The 16,498-nt window shown below is 53.8% G+C and overlaps 1 protein-coding gene across 1 annotated transcript; it reads right to left on the reverse strand.

Moving 5' to 3' along the window:
• Positions 1 to 554: 554 nt before the first annotated feature.
• Pkp3 (plakophilin 3) lies at positions 555 to 11,327 on the reverse strand. Its single transcript, XM_028869916.2, has 14 exons — positions 11,097 to 11,327; positions 9,473 to 9,668; positions 7,259 to 7,338; positions 6,494 to 7,125; positions 6,276 to 6,399; positions 5,560 to 5,764; positions 3,316 to 3,490; positions 2,677 to 2,794; positions 2,434 to 2,604; positions 2,145 to 2,330; positions 1,655 to 1,808; positions 1,289 to 1,481; positions 1,109 to 1,196; positions 555 to 915 (listed from the first exon to the last, which is right to left on the reverse strand). Exons 1-14 carry the CDS (start codon positions 11,205 to 11,207, stop codon positions 880 to 882), a joined length of 2,469 nt encoding a protein of 822 aa, XP_028725749.2. The 5' UTR covers positions 11,208 to 11,327; the 3' UTR covers positions 555 to 879.
• Between the last annotated feature and the right edge of the window lie 5,171 nt (positions 11,328 to 16,498).

Genomic DNA, 16,498 nt, shown 5'->3' on the forward strand with positions numbered 1-16,498 from the left:
GCTGTGTCTCTTATCGCTTCCACCATGACGCCCTGACTCTTCCTTTCATCGCCACCCGCACCAGGTTTCCACTCAAACCCAAATCTGCCTTCTACCCTCAGCCACCCCTGGCATATCCCTTGTTCTGATAGCCCCTGGTATCCCTTCTTGGTTCTTGGTTGGGAATGTGACTGCCCCTAGCCCCATCTCATCGCGACAGGTCCTTCAGTAGGAAGCTACTGTTGATAATTTTACAAGGAAAAATGGGTAGCCTTGTTCCTGATACTCCTGGACGTCAAGCCTTGGGTACCTCCTAGCATCAGCTCTGGGTGGATAGAGGGTGTTGCATGTGTTTGTGGTATGGATACTGCTCATGACGTCCTCTGCTCTGCTGTGTCTGTGCCTTGGATAACAGTAAGGCTGGCTATCCCGACTGTCGACTCCTTCCCTGTGTCCTCTGCCTTGGGAGGCCGGTGTGTGAGCCTGGAGTTGCGTCTTCTGGGACAAGTAGGCATGTTTTGGGGACAATGCACACTTGAGGGTCTGTGGCCAGCTATGGAAACACAGAGCTGGGGTTCTGTTCAAAACCACTTTTATTCCCAGCTGTCACAAGGCTGTCAGGCCACAGGCAGTCCCACCCCTGCCATTGTGACTAAATCACCACCCCGAGCACCAGAGCAGCTCAAGCCCTGCCCCCTTCCCCTGCCCTGCAGAAGCCAATCAATCCCCAGTTGCAAGCCCCCATTCTTTCCTGGGGGCCCTGGTCCCTCAAGGGTACACACAGGACTCCAGAGATAGGGAGGTCTGGTGGCCATCAGCTCCCCTTCCATGGGTTGTGGAACAGTAGGAGCTGAGCCTGTCTCTTGGAAGCTGAATCACTTCACCTCCAGGAGGCTTCACCTATGGGCCCAGGAAGTCCTCCTTCCGATAGCCCTTCTGCAGGGGAGAGGGGACAGAGAGGTCAGGACTGCCTTTGCTGTCCCTGAAATCCTGCCTTCCCCATAATATTCTGGGCATGGCCTGGGCCTCTTGTCTCTGTATTCCAGGCTTGTGTCCCTCCCCTGGTGATCTGCACCTTGCACTGGACTGCACGCCCCAAGTCCCTGTCCCCAGGCTCTGTAGAACATACCGCCCTGAAGTCACGGTGGAGCTTGCTGTACTGCCAGAGGTTGGCCAAGAGACTGGAGGCTGCCCGGGAGGACTTCTCACTGTCAGGGCTGGGGACATTCAAGAGGTCAGGGTCAAGGTTAGGAGGTCGGATGGTAGGGTGTCCCTTGGCCATGTTGCTGTGGGTTGGGTTGTTCCTCACCTATCCCTCTTTTTTTTGATGAAGACCAGCTTTCGAAGCCCATCAAAGTAGAGCAGGTCCCGGGCAGCAATCGGGCTGGCTACCACCAGGTTGTTGAGCACAGCTATGATGTTGACCAGCACCTCAGCTGGGGGACACTTCTCACCCACACTGCCAGGGAGTTTCTCAATCAGGTGGCTCACTACCTTTGTGGCTGATAAGAGGTTAGGGTCAGTCTGACATATTCCCTGCTGCCTTGGCACCCAGAACCCCCGCCTCCCCTCGGGGCTGGCACACCCACCTGCCCACTCTATCTGACTTGCTAGCCGGAAGCCAGCTCCTTGGGAGGCACGGGCTGTGTGCCGGACCAGGGGCAGAACAACTCACACATCTCATCCTTGTTCCTGGCATTCCGAGACAGGTTTCGGATGAGGCCGGTCAGTGAGCGCAGTTGGTTGTGGTCAGCGGTACGAACTCGGTCCAGCAAGGGGTTCAGGATGCGCTCCTGTTCCAGGGCCAGGCGGCTCAGCACACCCGCCCACTGCAGGGAAAGGTAGGGAATGTGGTAAAGCCCAGCAGCACCCCAGCCATCCCTAGCCAGCCCTGTTCAAGACTGAGGCAGAACCACTTTACTTCTTGCCTGCTACCTCTGCCTATTCTACCGACCCAGGACATGACCAGGTAACCCTTCTGCTCAGAATATCAGAACCCAAATCCACGTAGGGCCCCATTCCTCAGACTGAGCACGGATCTCATTCTATATCTTACTCTTGGGGTTCCTTCCCCCAGTAGACCATGAACTCCTAGGGTGTGGCTCCCATCCATGTGCCCCAGTGCCCAGCACAAGACCTAAAGTGGGGCTTGTCAGCCCACTGACCCTGCGGTCACCGGCGGTGATATTCTGTAGTGCCCCTGCAGCCGCCTCTGTGGTGTGCCGGTTCAGTTCGCAGCGCTGCAGCAGCCGGTTGTACAGCCCCACGATCTGGGGGCTCCACAGCCACTCCAGGCCCTTGGGATCCTTAGACACTTCCGCAAAGGTGAGCGCGTCAGCTGTAAGAGGAAGCTGAGTGGGAGGACACAGGAGTCAACCAGGGCCAAGGCTACAGCTGAGGTCAGGGCGGCAGGCTTGGCACTCCCTGCTCCTGGCCTCCCAGGTCCGTGCTCACCTCGCGCAGCCGCCTACTCTGGGGTGTGAAGCAGCCCACCACTTCACCAGGGGGTGCGCCAGTCACATCCCTGCGGCCCCGGCCTTCAAGCCGCTGTAGTGCTGACGGCGGCATCTCGTCATAGAGGCGGTAGGACAAGTTCCTCAGCACACACACAGCATTTTCCACACTCTGCAGGGAATAGAGGGTGGTCAGAGTGGGCCGAAGCCCCTGGGCCCCCTTGGCTCACCAGCTGCCCCTCACCTTGTCCTCACACTTGCCCACGTCCAGGGCATGGTTGATGTAGGTGACCAGAGCATCCACTAGCCCATGGCACTCACGCATCTTCTGGCGAGTGGCCTGGGAGGCTGAGCTGAGGTTCCTGGGGATGGAGGCAGATCAGAGCTCCCACAGGGATACCAACACAGTCCCCCCAGGGACCCTAGAAGTGCCACCTCAGGGACCCTTAACTTGAAGCCCCTGTCCTGGCGATGAAATCATCAGGCACTGATCTTTGCATCCTGAGTTGGGACTGGCCCTGTGCCTTTCTGTTCCCAGACCCTACCACACACTTCTGCCTCTGCCCTTCACATTACCCACCTCCAAATCAACTCCTCAAAGTTTCGGAAGATGGACATCAGGACAAGGGACTTGATTTAATGAATCATAAAGCTCCAGAATGTCCTGACATCTATACCTGGTAGCCACACCTGGCCTATCCCATTCTTGCCTCAGCCCCTAAACTTTCCCCTGCTCTTTACTTCTCCCTGCAGGCTTGGCTAACTGTCCTTGCCATTTAGGTGGCAAATGAACATACTTCTTCTAGAAGCTTCCCCGGTCCTTCTCTGGCACATGGCTCGTTCCCCTCAGCATCTCCTGGCCCAGCGCCTCCACTTAGCGCACCTGAGGAAGCCGGTGGCATTGTAGAAGATCTCTGCCTCAGAGGCATTCTGCTGGATGAGGGGGGGACCCCCTGCCCCGGACAGGGGACTTAGCACCAGGTCTGTGAGCTGCTCCAGTGTGTCTCGGGCTAGACGATCTTTCAGGTGGTCACTGGAGGACAGATTCCATAGGATCCCTGCACAAGACGGGCCGAGGCTGTGGTCAGGGTCAGCTCCCTGGCCCTTCTGCTTCCTCTGGGGATGGCGCAGAGGAGGCTCTCTACGGCTGCTTCTTTTTAAAAAAGATTTATTTATTTTTTAAATTATGTGTGTGTCCACGCGTGGGTATATTATAAGCACATGAGCACAGGTACCCGTGGGGTCCAGAGGCGCGTGTCAGATCCCCCTGGAGCTGGAGTTACATGCAGTCATGAGCTGCCTGAGGTAGGTGCTGGGAACAGAACGTGGGTCCCTTGGAAGAACAGCGAACGCTGTTATTCCCGGAGCCATCACTTCAGCGCTTGGCCCCACACTTTCTTGGCCTTGCTCTAGAGCTCCGCTGGAGAGGTCCTCAGTGTGACCTTCGGAAGCGGAAGCATGGGGCAGGAGCCGAGCAGGAGAGACTAACAAGGTGTGTGGGGACCTGAAGGCCTGGGAGTGGAGGTGACTGGAAAGACAGAGCCAGAGGTATGCCCTGCTTGTGTGCATGAAGCTGTAAGTACCACACCTAGCACCACAGAAAATCAGGAGAGAAGCCACAAAAATAGAGTTTTGTTGGTGTGACACTTGTAACCCCAGAATGTAGGGAGCTAAGATAGGAGAATTGCCATGAGTTTGAGGCCCTCCTGGGGCTACATGGAGAGACCCTCTCTCATAAACAATAGCCAGGCATAGTGGTACGTGCCTTTCATCCCATTTGGGAAACACGGGCAAGTAGATTTCTGTGAATCTGAGGTCAACCTGGTCTATGAGTTCCAGGTCAGTCAGAACTAATAGTGAGACCCTGTCTGGAAAACAGACAATACACACAACAATGACAGGAAACACCAACAACAATAAGCTGGGCTTACTGTGATGGCTCACAACAGGCATGTGCCATCACCATAAGGTCTAGGCAGAAGGATTGCCATGAGTTTATGGCCAGTGTCTGATACATAGTGAGATGGAAGCCAGTTTGGCGGGACAATACAATTTGGTGGGACAATACAAAGGGGGTGTGGTAGGCTGGAGACATTGCTAAGTGGTTAAGAGCAGACTGCTCTTCCAGAGGACCTGGGCTCATCTCCCAGTAGCTACATGATGGCTCACAATCATCTTTAACTTTAGTTCCAGGAGATTTAATGCCCTCTTCTGACCTCCATGGCACTGGGCATGCATGTTGTGTACAGACATTTATGCAAGCAAAACATTCATACACATAAAATAAAGTAAATAAATTGAACACACACACACACACACACACACACACACACACACACACACACACACACACACCAGGGGCCGGAGAAATAGCTTAGTGGCTATAAGAGCATTTGCTGCTCTTGTAGCGGACACAGATTTGGTTCCCACCACCCACATGGCTTTTAATAACTGTCTGTGACCCTAGTTTCAGGGAATCCAATGTCCTCTTCTGACATGTGTAGGTACCAGGTGTGTATGTGGTAAATGAACATACATGCAGGCAAAAACTTCATATACATAAAAAACAAAAACCAAGGAATCTTTAAAAAATAATAAAATAAGCTGGGCGTAATGGCACAGACCTTTAAAGCTAGCACTCAGGGGGCAGAGTCAGGCAGATCTCTATGAATTTGAGACTAGCCTGGGCTACATAATGAGTTTCAAGACAGCCAAGGCTACATCGTGAGCGCCTGTCTTGATAGAAATAATAAATAAATGGACTGGCAAATGGCTCAGCCGGTAAAGATGCTTTCTGTGGAAGCCTAATTACTTGAATTTGATTCCCCAAAACCCGTGGCTGAAGGAGAGAACTGACTCCCAAAGTTGTCCTCTGACCTCTACATGTGTGTTTGTGGCATGCATGCAGATACACAAAATAATAATAAATAAGATAAACAACAAAAAAACCCTCAAACAATAACCCCCCCCCCCCAAAGTTCAATCTGGGACAGGGAAGGCATACGATAAAGACGGAGTGTTGAGAATAAGGAAGGGAAAGAGGGGAGCACAGTAAGAGAGGAGCGGGACAAAGACAGGAGGGGAGCAAGGAGGGGACTGAATGAAGAGGCTGGGGGGACAAGGGTACCTGTAACATTTTTGCGGAGCTCGTCGTCCTGCTCTCGAAGTGTCCGCAACAGCTCAAAAATGCCATTTTCCTCCACCAGCGCCAGCTTGTTGTCTGCATTGTCATAAATGAGGTTGCGCATGGCACCCGTGGCGTGGCGTTGCACCTCTTGGTTGGCGTGGTTAAAGAGCTTCACCAGTCTAGGCACCGCCTGGAGGCTGCGAGCCTGTGGCACATAGGTAGAGGTGTATGTGGGCACATGTGGACTGAAGATGCATGCCGACATGTCCACATGCATGGGAATAAGTGCATATGTACATAGGTGATCCAGATGGTTGCAGGTGATATGCAAGTTTGTACATAACACATGCAAATGTGTTTTGGTGGTGCAGATGCATGGAAATGGTGACTATATATGCAGGACTGTGCATGTATATTCAAGTATATGGAGGTCATCCAAGTACATGGCAATGATGCATATATGTGCCACAGGTATATGTATCTGTCTCTGGTGTATATAGGTGATGCAGGTATATACCAACAGGACATGTCTGCCCTTTCTCTGCTGAGGATATGGAGAGGTGAGGTTTGCCCAGATAGCCTAGTGATCAGCAAGAAGGGCCAAGGACCAGAAGTCAGGGAGGGTTGGGGGCTGGTAAGGATAGTCATTAAGGGCACCCAGGGCCAGTGGGGCAGTCATCGAGAGATAACAGGGGACGGTCAGTGGGATATGTCACCTGCTTCTTGGCTGCTGCATCGCTGTAGCACCTGTGCTGGATGTAAGCTGCTCCCAGCACCTGCAGGTTGGGGTCTGAGGCCATGAGGTACTTGACAGCTGAGGGCAGGTCAATGTCATCAAAGCTGTAGAAACAGGGGTTAGTCAGTGGTCAGGCAGACATTAGGAGTGGGCCAGACTGTGGTACAGTCCCCTCCCTCTTCAAGCCCAGCTCCTCACCCACTGCTGAGCCTCTGCAGGGTGCGATGGCCTGTGTAGCTGTCCAGTCCACGGACATCTGGCAGGTGGCCTGAGTCAGCCAGGCTAAGACTGAGACTGCGCACAGATGGGGCTCGGGCCACGGGTTCCAGGCCAGTACCTGACATGGACCCAGTAACCCCACGGCTTCGGTGGCTGCTTTGAAATCTCTGCAGGGTTCGCATGGCAGGTGCCCGAATGGTCCGGCTGGGTGGGCCCTCAGCGGCCTCTGGCCAGTCCAGGCCTCCTGCCCGGCTAGAGCCAGAGCTGGCCTGGCGCTCATAAGCATAGGCTCTGTAGGTGGAGGCAGCCGCAGGCTCCAGTTGCTCAGATACCACGCTGTAGCGGTCGTCCAGGCCTCCAGGCCCCAGCCTCAGTGAGCGCAGGGACAATGTGTCATAGTCGGCTCTGCTGGCTGCCCCGCCTCGCTCATGGAAGGACACTGGCCGGGTGGGCATAGGTGGAGTGGGCTGGGCACCCCCATATCCCACAGCCCCAAAGGCACTGCCCCCATTGTGGGCAGAGCTCAGCCTCCGACTGCAGCTCAGGTCCACAGCTGAGCGGGAGGACCAGGAGGCTGGGCTGTAGGCTGGCTTGGCGATGGGCCGGAAGGTCTGTGGGAGGGGAGGGCACAGAGAAGGGATATCTGGGGTTTACCTGGCTCCCTCCCCTTCTGATCCAGAGCTCCCAGCCTCCCCTGTGGAGCCTCCCCCTCAGTGTGGACTCAGAGCTGACTCCCTGACTCACCGAGGTCTTGTCTCCACTTAGACCCTGGGATCGGGAGCTGAAGCCAGCCTGCACAGTGTGGTATTGACCCCTGGGCATGCCTGTGGACGGAAACAGAGACGGCCTGACCATGACAGATAGCAAAGTGTTGGCTTTTCTTCTCCCTTCTGCCAGAGGTCTCTGATCACGACCCCGAGAGTGACATCAGACCAGGGCAGGGAGGCCAAGTGGGCTTTGGGGTTACCGCCTTGTCCATGGCCCTGCCATGGCTGCAGCTTGGTTTCAGCCAATCTGTTCTGGTAGGCCCCCTTTCCCTGGAACTCCAGAGTTCCTTCTCTGCTCAAAGGAGGTCAGACAACTCATCCTGCTGACCTCTGGCCTGCCTGGAGAATGCGCTAGGATCTCCATCAGCTGTCCAGTCCCCGCCAGAGCACAGCATCTGGCCCCCTCCAGGAAGCCAGCCCAACCTGCCCCAACCCACAATGACCTCCTGTGAGCTCCCCTTGAGCCCAGACTCCATCTGCACTACAGTCACAGGGTAGTGACACTATGCAGACCAGGGATGTAGTCTCTCTGGACCCATCTGCTCTGATGGACAGTGGGAGAGCCACCCGGTAGAGCCTGAGGCAGGGACCACACCTACCCCATCCAGCTGCACATTAGCTGAGGACAGGGCGTCAGCCCAGCTCCGTGGTCAGTGGACAGAAAGGAGGGTGAGTGGGTGAGGAGGGCCGGTCAGAAGCTTGGAATGATGTGGAGATGAACGGGTGGGTGGGGGAGGGAGGAGAAAGAGGATCACATGGGGGGGGGGTAGAAAATGGACAACAGGGAGACAGTGGGTGCAGAGGTGAGAGAGGTGAGGTCACCCAGGAAACATCATCCCAAGAGTTGATGGTGATAGTGGGCAGGTCTCCGGTGGACTCCGCCTCTGCCAAGGGTCCTCTGCCATTGGCAAGGGCTCCCTGAGCAAAGCTACTCCCACAGAGGTCTGCATGGATGTGGGGAAGGGGCCTTCACTCCTCCTAACCCCGCCCAGGGGGTGGGCAGTCTGGTGTTCCCCAGATCCACCCAGGTTAATGAGGCTTCTAGGCAGGGGCTGTTAACCCTTTGACGCTAGTGAGGGCCAGCCTAGGGGGGCACACCCCAGCCTGGGGACCTTACGCCCACCCCCAAATTACTATCCTCCGCCCCCTAATTGGCAGAGTAGCCAGGTGTTAATTAAGCCCTCCTTGTGCCCTCCCCCACCCCATGACCCCTGGGCATCAACTTGGTTCCAGGGAGGGCTAGGCTCAGAAGATTTCAGGCAGCCATCCAATTCCTGACCAGCCCTTCTGCCAGACAACCCTCTCTAGACATCATGTGGACCACTGCGAACTGGGGTCTGGGCCTCTGAACAGAGGTTCATTGTACTGTCTACATTTAATCCCTATTGCTGTAGCCTGGGGAATGACTGCCTTGAGCCCAGCATGTCTGAGTGACTCTCTCTGTCTCTCTCTGTCTCTCTGTCTCTCTGTCTCTCTGTCTCTCTGTCTCTCTCTCTCTCTCACACACACACACACACATACACACACACACACACACACACACACAGAGAGAGAGAGAGAGAGAGAGAGAGAGAGAGAGAGAGAGAGAGAGCGAGAGAGAGAGAGAGAGAGAGCCCCTGAAGAGTACCCTGCAGGCTATTCTCATGTAGAGTATCTGGGTCACTCCTGGTAGGCCCAGTTCTGTAATTCCTCGGGGAGCCCCCGCTCCAGACAGACCTGGGCTCTACCCAGGATCATCGCTCTCTCATACTACTGTTAGAGTCACTCCCATCTGGTTGGAAGGCACTCTGGCCTCTGTCTGAGACCTCCAGTGAGCCCTGCTCTGTGGTGATGGGAGGGACCGTGTTGGGAGGGTGCGGGGTGGGGTGGAGGACAGCCGACAGGTGGGTCTGGCTGCTCTCTCTGTTGCCTCCCTGGGTCTTCCCAACTTAGGGAGTGGGTGGGCTCAGCCCCCAGACCCCTGTCCTGGCTGGGGAGGAGGGACGCCCCACCCAGGCTGCTCCTCATGCCCGCTGGGGCGGGGCGGTGACTCAGAGCAGGCCTCAGTGAGGTGAGTCAAGGCCTGAACCCCGAGCTCCTATGGCCTCTGCCCCTGACACCGACACTCCTGTCCTAGCCACCTCCACCCGCCGCCGTCACCCCCCAGTGCCTTCACCCCCCTCTGGTGCCTACCATGCCCACGTTGGCCTACCTCTGGCGGTCTCGGTGGCGCCATCAGGCTCAGTAGACCCATTGTAGCGTGACTGCTGGCCCAGCTGCAGGAGGCGGGCTCGGACTTGCTCCTGGACTCGGGCGGCTCGAAGCCTGTCAGCCTCCGGCCCCTCAGCACCCCGACGATCCAGCTGCAGGTCCGAGGGCAGCGCCAGGGAGCAAACACCAGCCTCAGGCTGCAGGGCAGACAGCAGGAAGTTACCCTCTTGCATAGTGACAGGGGCGACTCGCCACCCCACCTGTCCTGGGCCTCTTCCCGGTCTTGTCCCTCAAGGCCCGGTTCCAGAAGTCTCTTCCTGGCTGGCTCTCGTAGACAGACGCGCCCGGCCAGCCCTGAGCTTGGCTGGGGGCGGGGACACCTGGGCCAGGTGGGAGGGAGGGGCCTCTGCCTGCTTAAGGTGGAATTTGGGCGGAAGAACAGGCCCAGCGCGTCCTCAAGTCATGGCCTGGCCTTCCCTTTCCTCCTATCCCAGAACAGGGCCACGGGACTTGGGTTCTCCTTGCTCTCAGCCTTCCAAGCCCAGCCCAAGCCCCGTGGGTGCCAGCGTTCTAAGTACGAGAGTAGGACAGGAAGCCTGTGGGGGCCTGTCACTCCAAGCCATATGAGGAGTGTCCCAGCCTGGGGGTTGGGAGTTCTAGAGCATCAAAGACCAGGCAGCCTCCAAGCTGGGCCCCGGGCTTGGTGGGGTCCAGGCAGGGTTGGCATCCAGAGATAGTTTCATGTTTATAGAGTCTTCTTGGTAGAGGATAAAGAACGTGGGTGCTGGAGTTTTAAGGTTAAAAGCAACCCCATGAAGGTGCTAAACCTGGGCTTTATAACTCAGTAAGACTGCCCAGTGAGGTAGACAAATGTCCACCCCATGACCTGCAAACCTAGAAACTCACCCAGCCCCCACCTCTACAGAGGCTTCAGAAGGGCTGCCTGGCCCTCTCTGGCACCTCTCCCCAGCTTCTGCCCCCCAGGCCTGGGGTGGGAGGCCCGTTCCCAACATATGAGTCAGGGCAGGCAGGCGGAGCCGCCCCAAGGGGTTGACTCAGAGGGGCCTAGGCTCATGTCAGCACTTGCCAGGCTGGGGGGGCCAGGAGGTTGGGGGGAGGGCTGGAAGTGAGGGGCATCAGAGCTTGTCCCTGGAAGGTCTCCCAAGAACCCCTGTCAGCGTGTGAGTTAGGCTTGGCATCCAGGTAGATTGGAGGGTTAAAGGAGGAAGCTAGGAGAACTCGAGCATGGGGACAAGTTGCCTCCGCACGCTCCATGTGCTTCTTAAGCATTCCTGGGACTCTATCCTGAGGCTCTGTCTTTTCCCAGAACCTAGTCCCTGGGCTCAGCCTCTCTCTCCCACGCCAGGCCCTGAGCCTTGAGTACTGGTCCCTTAAAGACATTTGCTTTAACAGCGGTGGCTAGGAGCAGAAGCTTGGAAGTGGGGAGAGCTCGGAGAAAATAGACAGCGTCAGGGACAAGCTCAAAGTGAGTAGGCAGGGCTGGAGGATGGGAGTCGTCAGAGGCTAGAGGTTGTTGGGGAGATCGTGGCGAGGGTGAAGCCCCTCCAGGATAGTCTGGCTTGGGTCTACTGGTCATGGGTGGAGGCAAGGGCTGGGCAACCTACCTTGCTGCTGGCCTGGATCCCACTGGCCCCTTGGCTCATTCTAGAGGCCACGGCTGTAGGACAGCTCCTCCTGGGCTCCATCCGGGTCCGAGAGCCTGTGGTGGGCTCCATCAGGGCCCAGCTCCTGTGGGCAACAGCTTCTGTTTGGAGATGGCTCCGTGGGGGCACCCGAGGGTGGGGTGGGAACGTTGCACACCCATCTCATCAGACCGGTTGCTTCCCTGGGAGACGTGTTTCGTGTGGAAAAATCCTGGGAGACAAGTTTGTGCGGCGCCGTGCGGCCTGGAGGCACACGCCTGGTCTGAAGAGGCCCGCCCTGTATGTATTAGGTCCACCCAGAGCCCTACAGCAGCCAGGTTGCGGGGCAGAGGAGACAGAGGGCTCCAGGAGAGTACAAAGTAGAGGGCCATAATTACACATGGCTTAGGTCTGGCTATAGCCAGATAAGGAGGTACCTGGTGAGCATTGATGGCAACTGGATAGAAGGCCAGAGTCAGCTCTGGGGGTTATCTGGCAGAGAGCTGTAGGTGCCACAGCTATGACCAGCCTCCTTAAAGACATGGGGACTGAGAGCTGTATCCACCTCTGGGGCTCAGTGTCCCTAAAAAGCTTGGACTGTGGATACTTCCTTTAATGGCTCCATTGCTCAGAGGATCAGTAATACTCAGAGTCTGTTCCTCTGAGCCCCAGGTTTGGATCTGTATCTGACCCCTGTGACTGGATTCCCCTCAACTTCTGTGAGTGTTCCTCTTCCTTTTCTTGGAGAGAGGATGGGAAGGATGCAGCAGGGCTTCCAGGAGGAGGTGGTCTGATGCAGAAAGAAAGTTTACTCGGAGCGTAGAGATGGATGGTTGAATTTCTGCTGTAATCAGGCCTAGAACCTGGAACTCAGGATCACGAAGAGTGAGTGAAGCAGTTGGTGGGCTGCCACCCTCTCTGCCAGTCACCCTCTCTGCCACCCTCCCAGTGGCTGTTACCTCCCAGAGAGGGGAGCAAACTGTGGGGAGGGGGGTTTGAACGGCGGCGGAGTGGGAGAATTTTGCTCGCTACATGTGGGTGGGCATGTGAGGAAAGCTGGGGGAGGGACACAGTGAGCGAACCTATGGGCTGGGAGACTGAATAATACAAGGGCGAGGGACGGGCTTACTAGGGAGTGGAAGTTAAATGCCTAGGAGTGTGTTAGGATAGTAACAGCAGACTCTTCCAAACACAGATGCCATGAGTATGCTGGGGCACAGACAGGTTAAGGAGGTTCCTGGTGCTCATGAAGCCCGAGGGGCAGGGTGAGGGCATGCCAGCACTGCTTTGGGATGAGTTGATGAACTGGCTGGGTGCAGTAGCCTGACCTGAGAGACCTGTGGTGCACATCCTTGTGCTGGTGATGTCCAGAAGCCTGAGCGTCATCATGCCTGCCCGAAGACCACCTCTTTCAAGCCTACTCGGACTTGTCCCATGGGTGTCGCTCTATACCTTCTCAGGCATTATGGCCCCCTATCCCATCCTGGGCCCACGGGTATCCGGGTTTCACCACCACTGCCCATGCTCCAATCGCAGACTTACACCCCAGGGGTGGAAGGTAGCTGGGGAGTGCCAGTCCAGATCACCAACACCTGTGGGAACATGTCCACCTGCCTGTCAGTCCATCCACATTAATCCATTCACTGGTCAAGTTCACCTCCTCCTGTGCACCAGGCACTTCTGAAGGAGACTCCTGTGACATGACACCCGGGACTTCTCCCTTAATAGTCCCTCCTGGATTTGCAGGGATTCGAGGCAGGCAGGGTAATGGCCAGTCTGGGGCAGAGCAAAAGTACCAAAGCAGAACCAAGTACCAAAGACAGCAGCACAGCAATAAGGTAAGAATGGGAGGTCCTGTGCCTATGCATGCATGTGTGCATGTGTGTATGTGTGTGTGTAGTTAGCCTTTGTAGAGAAGGAATTAGGAGAGAAAAGACGGGGTGGCATCCTGCAGAAGTGTGGGGGGTGGGAAGAGCTGACACACGGCAGTGAGTTGTCCCTAGAGTGAGGCTAATGCTGACCCCAGAATGATGATGTACCAGGCAGGGTGATGAAGTCTTAGTTCATACTCTGCCCTTAATCCTCGCAGGAACTCCAGAAGAGTGGAGCTATGACTACCTCCATTTATAGATGGTGAAACTGAGGCTCCATAAGGCTAAATGAGTTTCTGTTAATTACATAAATTGTAAAGAAAGCCAGAATCTGTCTCTGCCTCTCTTTTTTTTAGCTAGAGTTTCAGGGTTCTTCTGTGTAGCTCTGGCTGGTTTAGAACTCTCTATGTAGACCAGGCTGGCTTTGAACTCACAGAGATCTTCCTGCCTCTGCTTCCTGAGTGCTGGGAGTAAAGACATGTGCCATCACATGCAGCATCTAGAAACATTTCTAACTTTGAGGAGCAGCAGAACAGGGGTGATGGGGTGTTGCTCACTGCACTGGCAGAATGGGGTCTTGGTAGAGTTCTTGATAGTCATCTCTGTCTGGACCACTTCCTGGACACTTCCTCCAAGGGGACGGTCTGTTTCTCTTAGTGGCGGGGTTTTATTCTGTCTTGAAGACTGCTTCTTTGGTTCTGTGAGTTCTCTTCTAAGGCTAAGGCTACTGCCTCTATGGAGTTCTTGGCTAGCCCTAGTGCTTGCCTGAGACTCCCTCCCCCCCCCTTTTTTTTTGAGACAGGGCCCTCTCTACCTACCCTGGCTGTCCTGGAACTTACCATGTAGACCAGGCTGGCCTTAAACTCACAGAGATCCATCTGCCTCTGTCTCCAGAGTGCTGGGACTAAAGGCATGCACTACCACGCCCGACCACTTGAGGCCCACTGCTATAGTTGGGATTTATCAGAGATCTTGCTGAGTTCCACAGCTGGCTACCTCCAGGTTAGCAGAACCTTCTACCAGCCTGCTTTGTGTCCTGGAGGTCTTACTGGAAATCCAGCAGCTTCCTTTACGTAGGTACTGATCACTCTTGGCCTGGGGCTTCCTTTGACTCTGGCCTCTACTTTGGGAAAGTTTTCTTTTGTTTTATCACATATTTTCCCCTTCCACCTCTTATGGCTTCTCTATTTGAGCTTTGTCAGCTACTGTCTTTTCATGAGTCACTTTTGTTGTTCTTTTCTCTGTCTGAGGCAGGATCTCATTACATAGTTCTGGTTGGCTAGAACTCACTCTGTAGAACAGGCTGGTTTCTTTTTTTTTTAAGATTTGTTTATTTATTTATTTATTATACAGTGTAATGTCTGCATGCTTCTTTTTTTTAAAGATTTATTTATTTATTTATTTATTTATTTATTTATTTATTTATTTATTTATTTATTTATTATACAGTTTAATGTCTGCATGCATGTATCCTTGCAGGCCAGAAGAGGGCACCAGATCTCCTTACAGATGGTTGAGAGCCACCATGTGGTTGCTGGGAATTGAACTCAGGACCTCTGGAAGAACAGCAGTGTTCTTAACTGCTGAGCCATCTACTGCTGAGACATCTCTCCAGCCCCAGGCTGGCTTCTAATTTGTGGCCATCATCCTGCCTCAGCCTCCTGAATCCTGGGATTACAGCCATGTGCCACTAGGCCTTGTTCTCTTTTATCTGTGTTATTTAGCATTTCATTCTGTATGTTGTTCTTTATTATTTTATTATTACTGATAGTTCTGTGTGGGTTCTTGGGAACACATCCAGGGATTTTTGTATGCCAGTGAAGCATTCTACCACTCAGCTATATCCCAAATGCTAAAGTGGCTTTATTTCTGCAAAGATCTTATTTAACTTTTTTTTTTTTCTTTTTTGAAATAGCGTTTCTTTGTGTAACAGTTTGGCTGTCCTGGAACTCACTCTCTAGACCAGGCTGGCCTGAACTCACAGAGATCACCTTGCCACTGTCTCCCGAGTGCTGGGATTAAAGGTGTGCACCACCACTGCCCAGCTTCTTATTTACCTTTAAAATTTTTTTCTACCTAAGTGCTGTTAATAAAATCTATTTCCATTGTTGTCTTCATCAGTTTTCTAAATTTCCCTCAAACATCTGCTTGTTCTCCTCGAGGAAGACCTTTGCAGGCTTGCTTCTCCTGACCACTACAAATGCAGCACTGTTCAGATGTGTTAATTGCTTTTCTGGCCTTATTCATTATAGCACTTCCATTAACGGGCACTCTGATGTTGGACATTATACTAGTGTGCATATTAGGTGTAGCACCCAACAGCACCACCCAGTACTGTGCTAGGATGTAAGTCCTCCCAGGACAAGTCCTGTCCTCTGGCTGGTACTCACTGAGAACACCTTAACATACCAGGGCAAGGTGGCACACACCTTTGATCCACTGGGAGGCAGAGGAAGGTGAACCTTCGTGAGTTAGAGGCCAGCCTGGTCTACATGGTGAGAACTAGGACAGCCAGGGCTATGTAGAGAGACCCTAGGTGAGGGAGGGAGGGAAGGAGAGAGAGAGAGAGAGAGAGAGAGAGAGAGAGAGAGAGAGAGAGAGAGAGAGAGAGAGAGAGAAACTCTTTAATGTGTTAATGTGAATTTATGGTGTGAGTGTAGCCTGCTGACTTGGGCTTCTGATATTAATCTTCATTTCCCTTTTACTTATGGCTCCTTTTTCCTTTCCTTATCTTTTAAGAATGTTTCCTTTGGGGCTGGAGAGATCACTCAGCGGTTAAGAGCACTGGCTGTTCTTCCAAAGGAACTGAGTTCAATTCCCAGCACCCACATGGCAGCATATCACTGTCTGTAACTCCAGTTCTAGGGTACCCAACACCTCATACCGGTATACATGCAGGCAAAATACCAATGCACATAAATAAAAATTAAAAAAAAAAAAAAGAAAATAAAAAATGTTTCTTTCTTGGTATCATATATTCTCCACTCCACTTTGACAAAGTCTTGCTAAATAGTCCATGTTGGCCTCAAACTTGAGACCTTCCTGCATAGTCTCCTGAGTGGCGGGGCCTGCATATGTGCATGATCACACCTGGTTTTTGTTGTTTTAATTTTAAATGATTTTTTGTTTGTTTGGTTTTCCGAGACAGGGTTTCTCTGTGTAGTTTTGGTGCCTGTCCTGGATCTCGCTCTGTAGATCAGGCTGGCCTCAAACTCACAGAGATCCGCCTGCCTCTGCCTCCCGAGTGCTGGGATTAAAGGCGTGTGCTACCACTGCCCAGCCTTAAAATTTATTTTTATTTATGCGTATGTGTGTATACCTGTGTGTGTGTGTGTGTGTGTGTGTGTGTGTGTGTGTGTGTGCCATCTGTGTACTGGTGTTCACAGAGACCAGAGGAGAATGTTGGGTCCCCGGATCTGAAAGTTACAGGAAATTGTGACCTGCCTGATGTGGATGCCAGGAACCTAAGTCAGCTTCTCTGGAAGAGCAGCAGTGCTAAGTGCTGAGCCGTCT

Source organism: Peromyscus leucopus, chromosome 1, assembly GCF_004664715.2.
Source record: "Peromyscus leucopus breed LL Stock chromosome 1, UCI_PerLeu_2.1, whole genome shotgun sequence".
NCBI classification, from domain to species: domain Eukaryota; kingdom Metazoa; phylum Chordata; class Mammalia; order Rodentia; family Cricetidae; genus Peromyscus; species Peromyscus leucopus.

Coding starts and splice junctions, on each gene's coding strand:
- Pkp3 (XM_028869916.2), bottom strand. CDS start 11,207: ATGGAGCCCACCACAGGCTCTCGGACCCGGATGGAGCCCAGGAGGAGC. Junction 2,605..2,676: donor TGGGCAAGTGTGAGGACAAG/GTGAGGGGCAGC, acceptor TATTCCCTGCAG/AGTGTGGAAAATGCTGTGTG. Junction 2,331..2,433: donor AGAGTAGGCGGCTGCGCGAG/GTGAGCACGGAC, acceptor CCTCCCACTCAG/CTTCCTCTTACAGCTGACGC.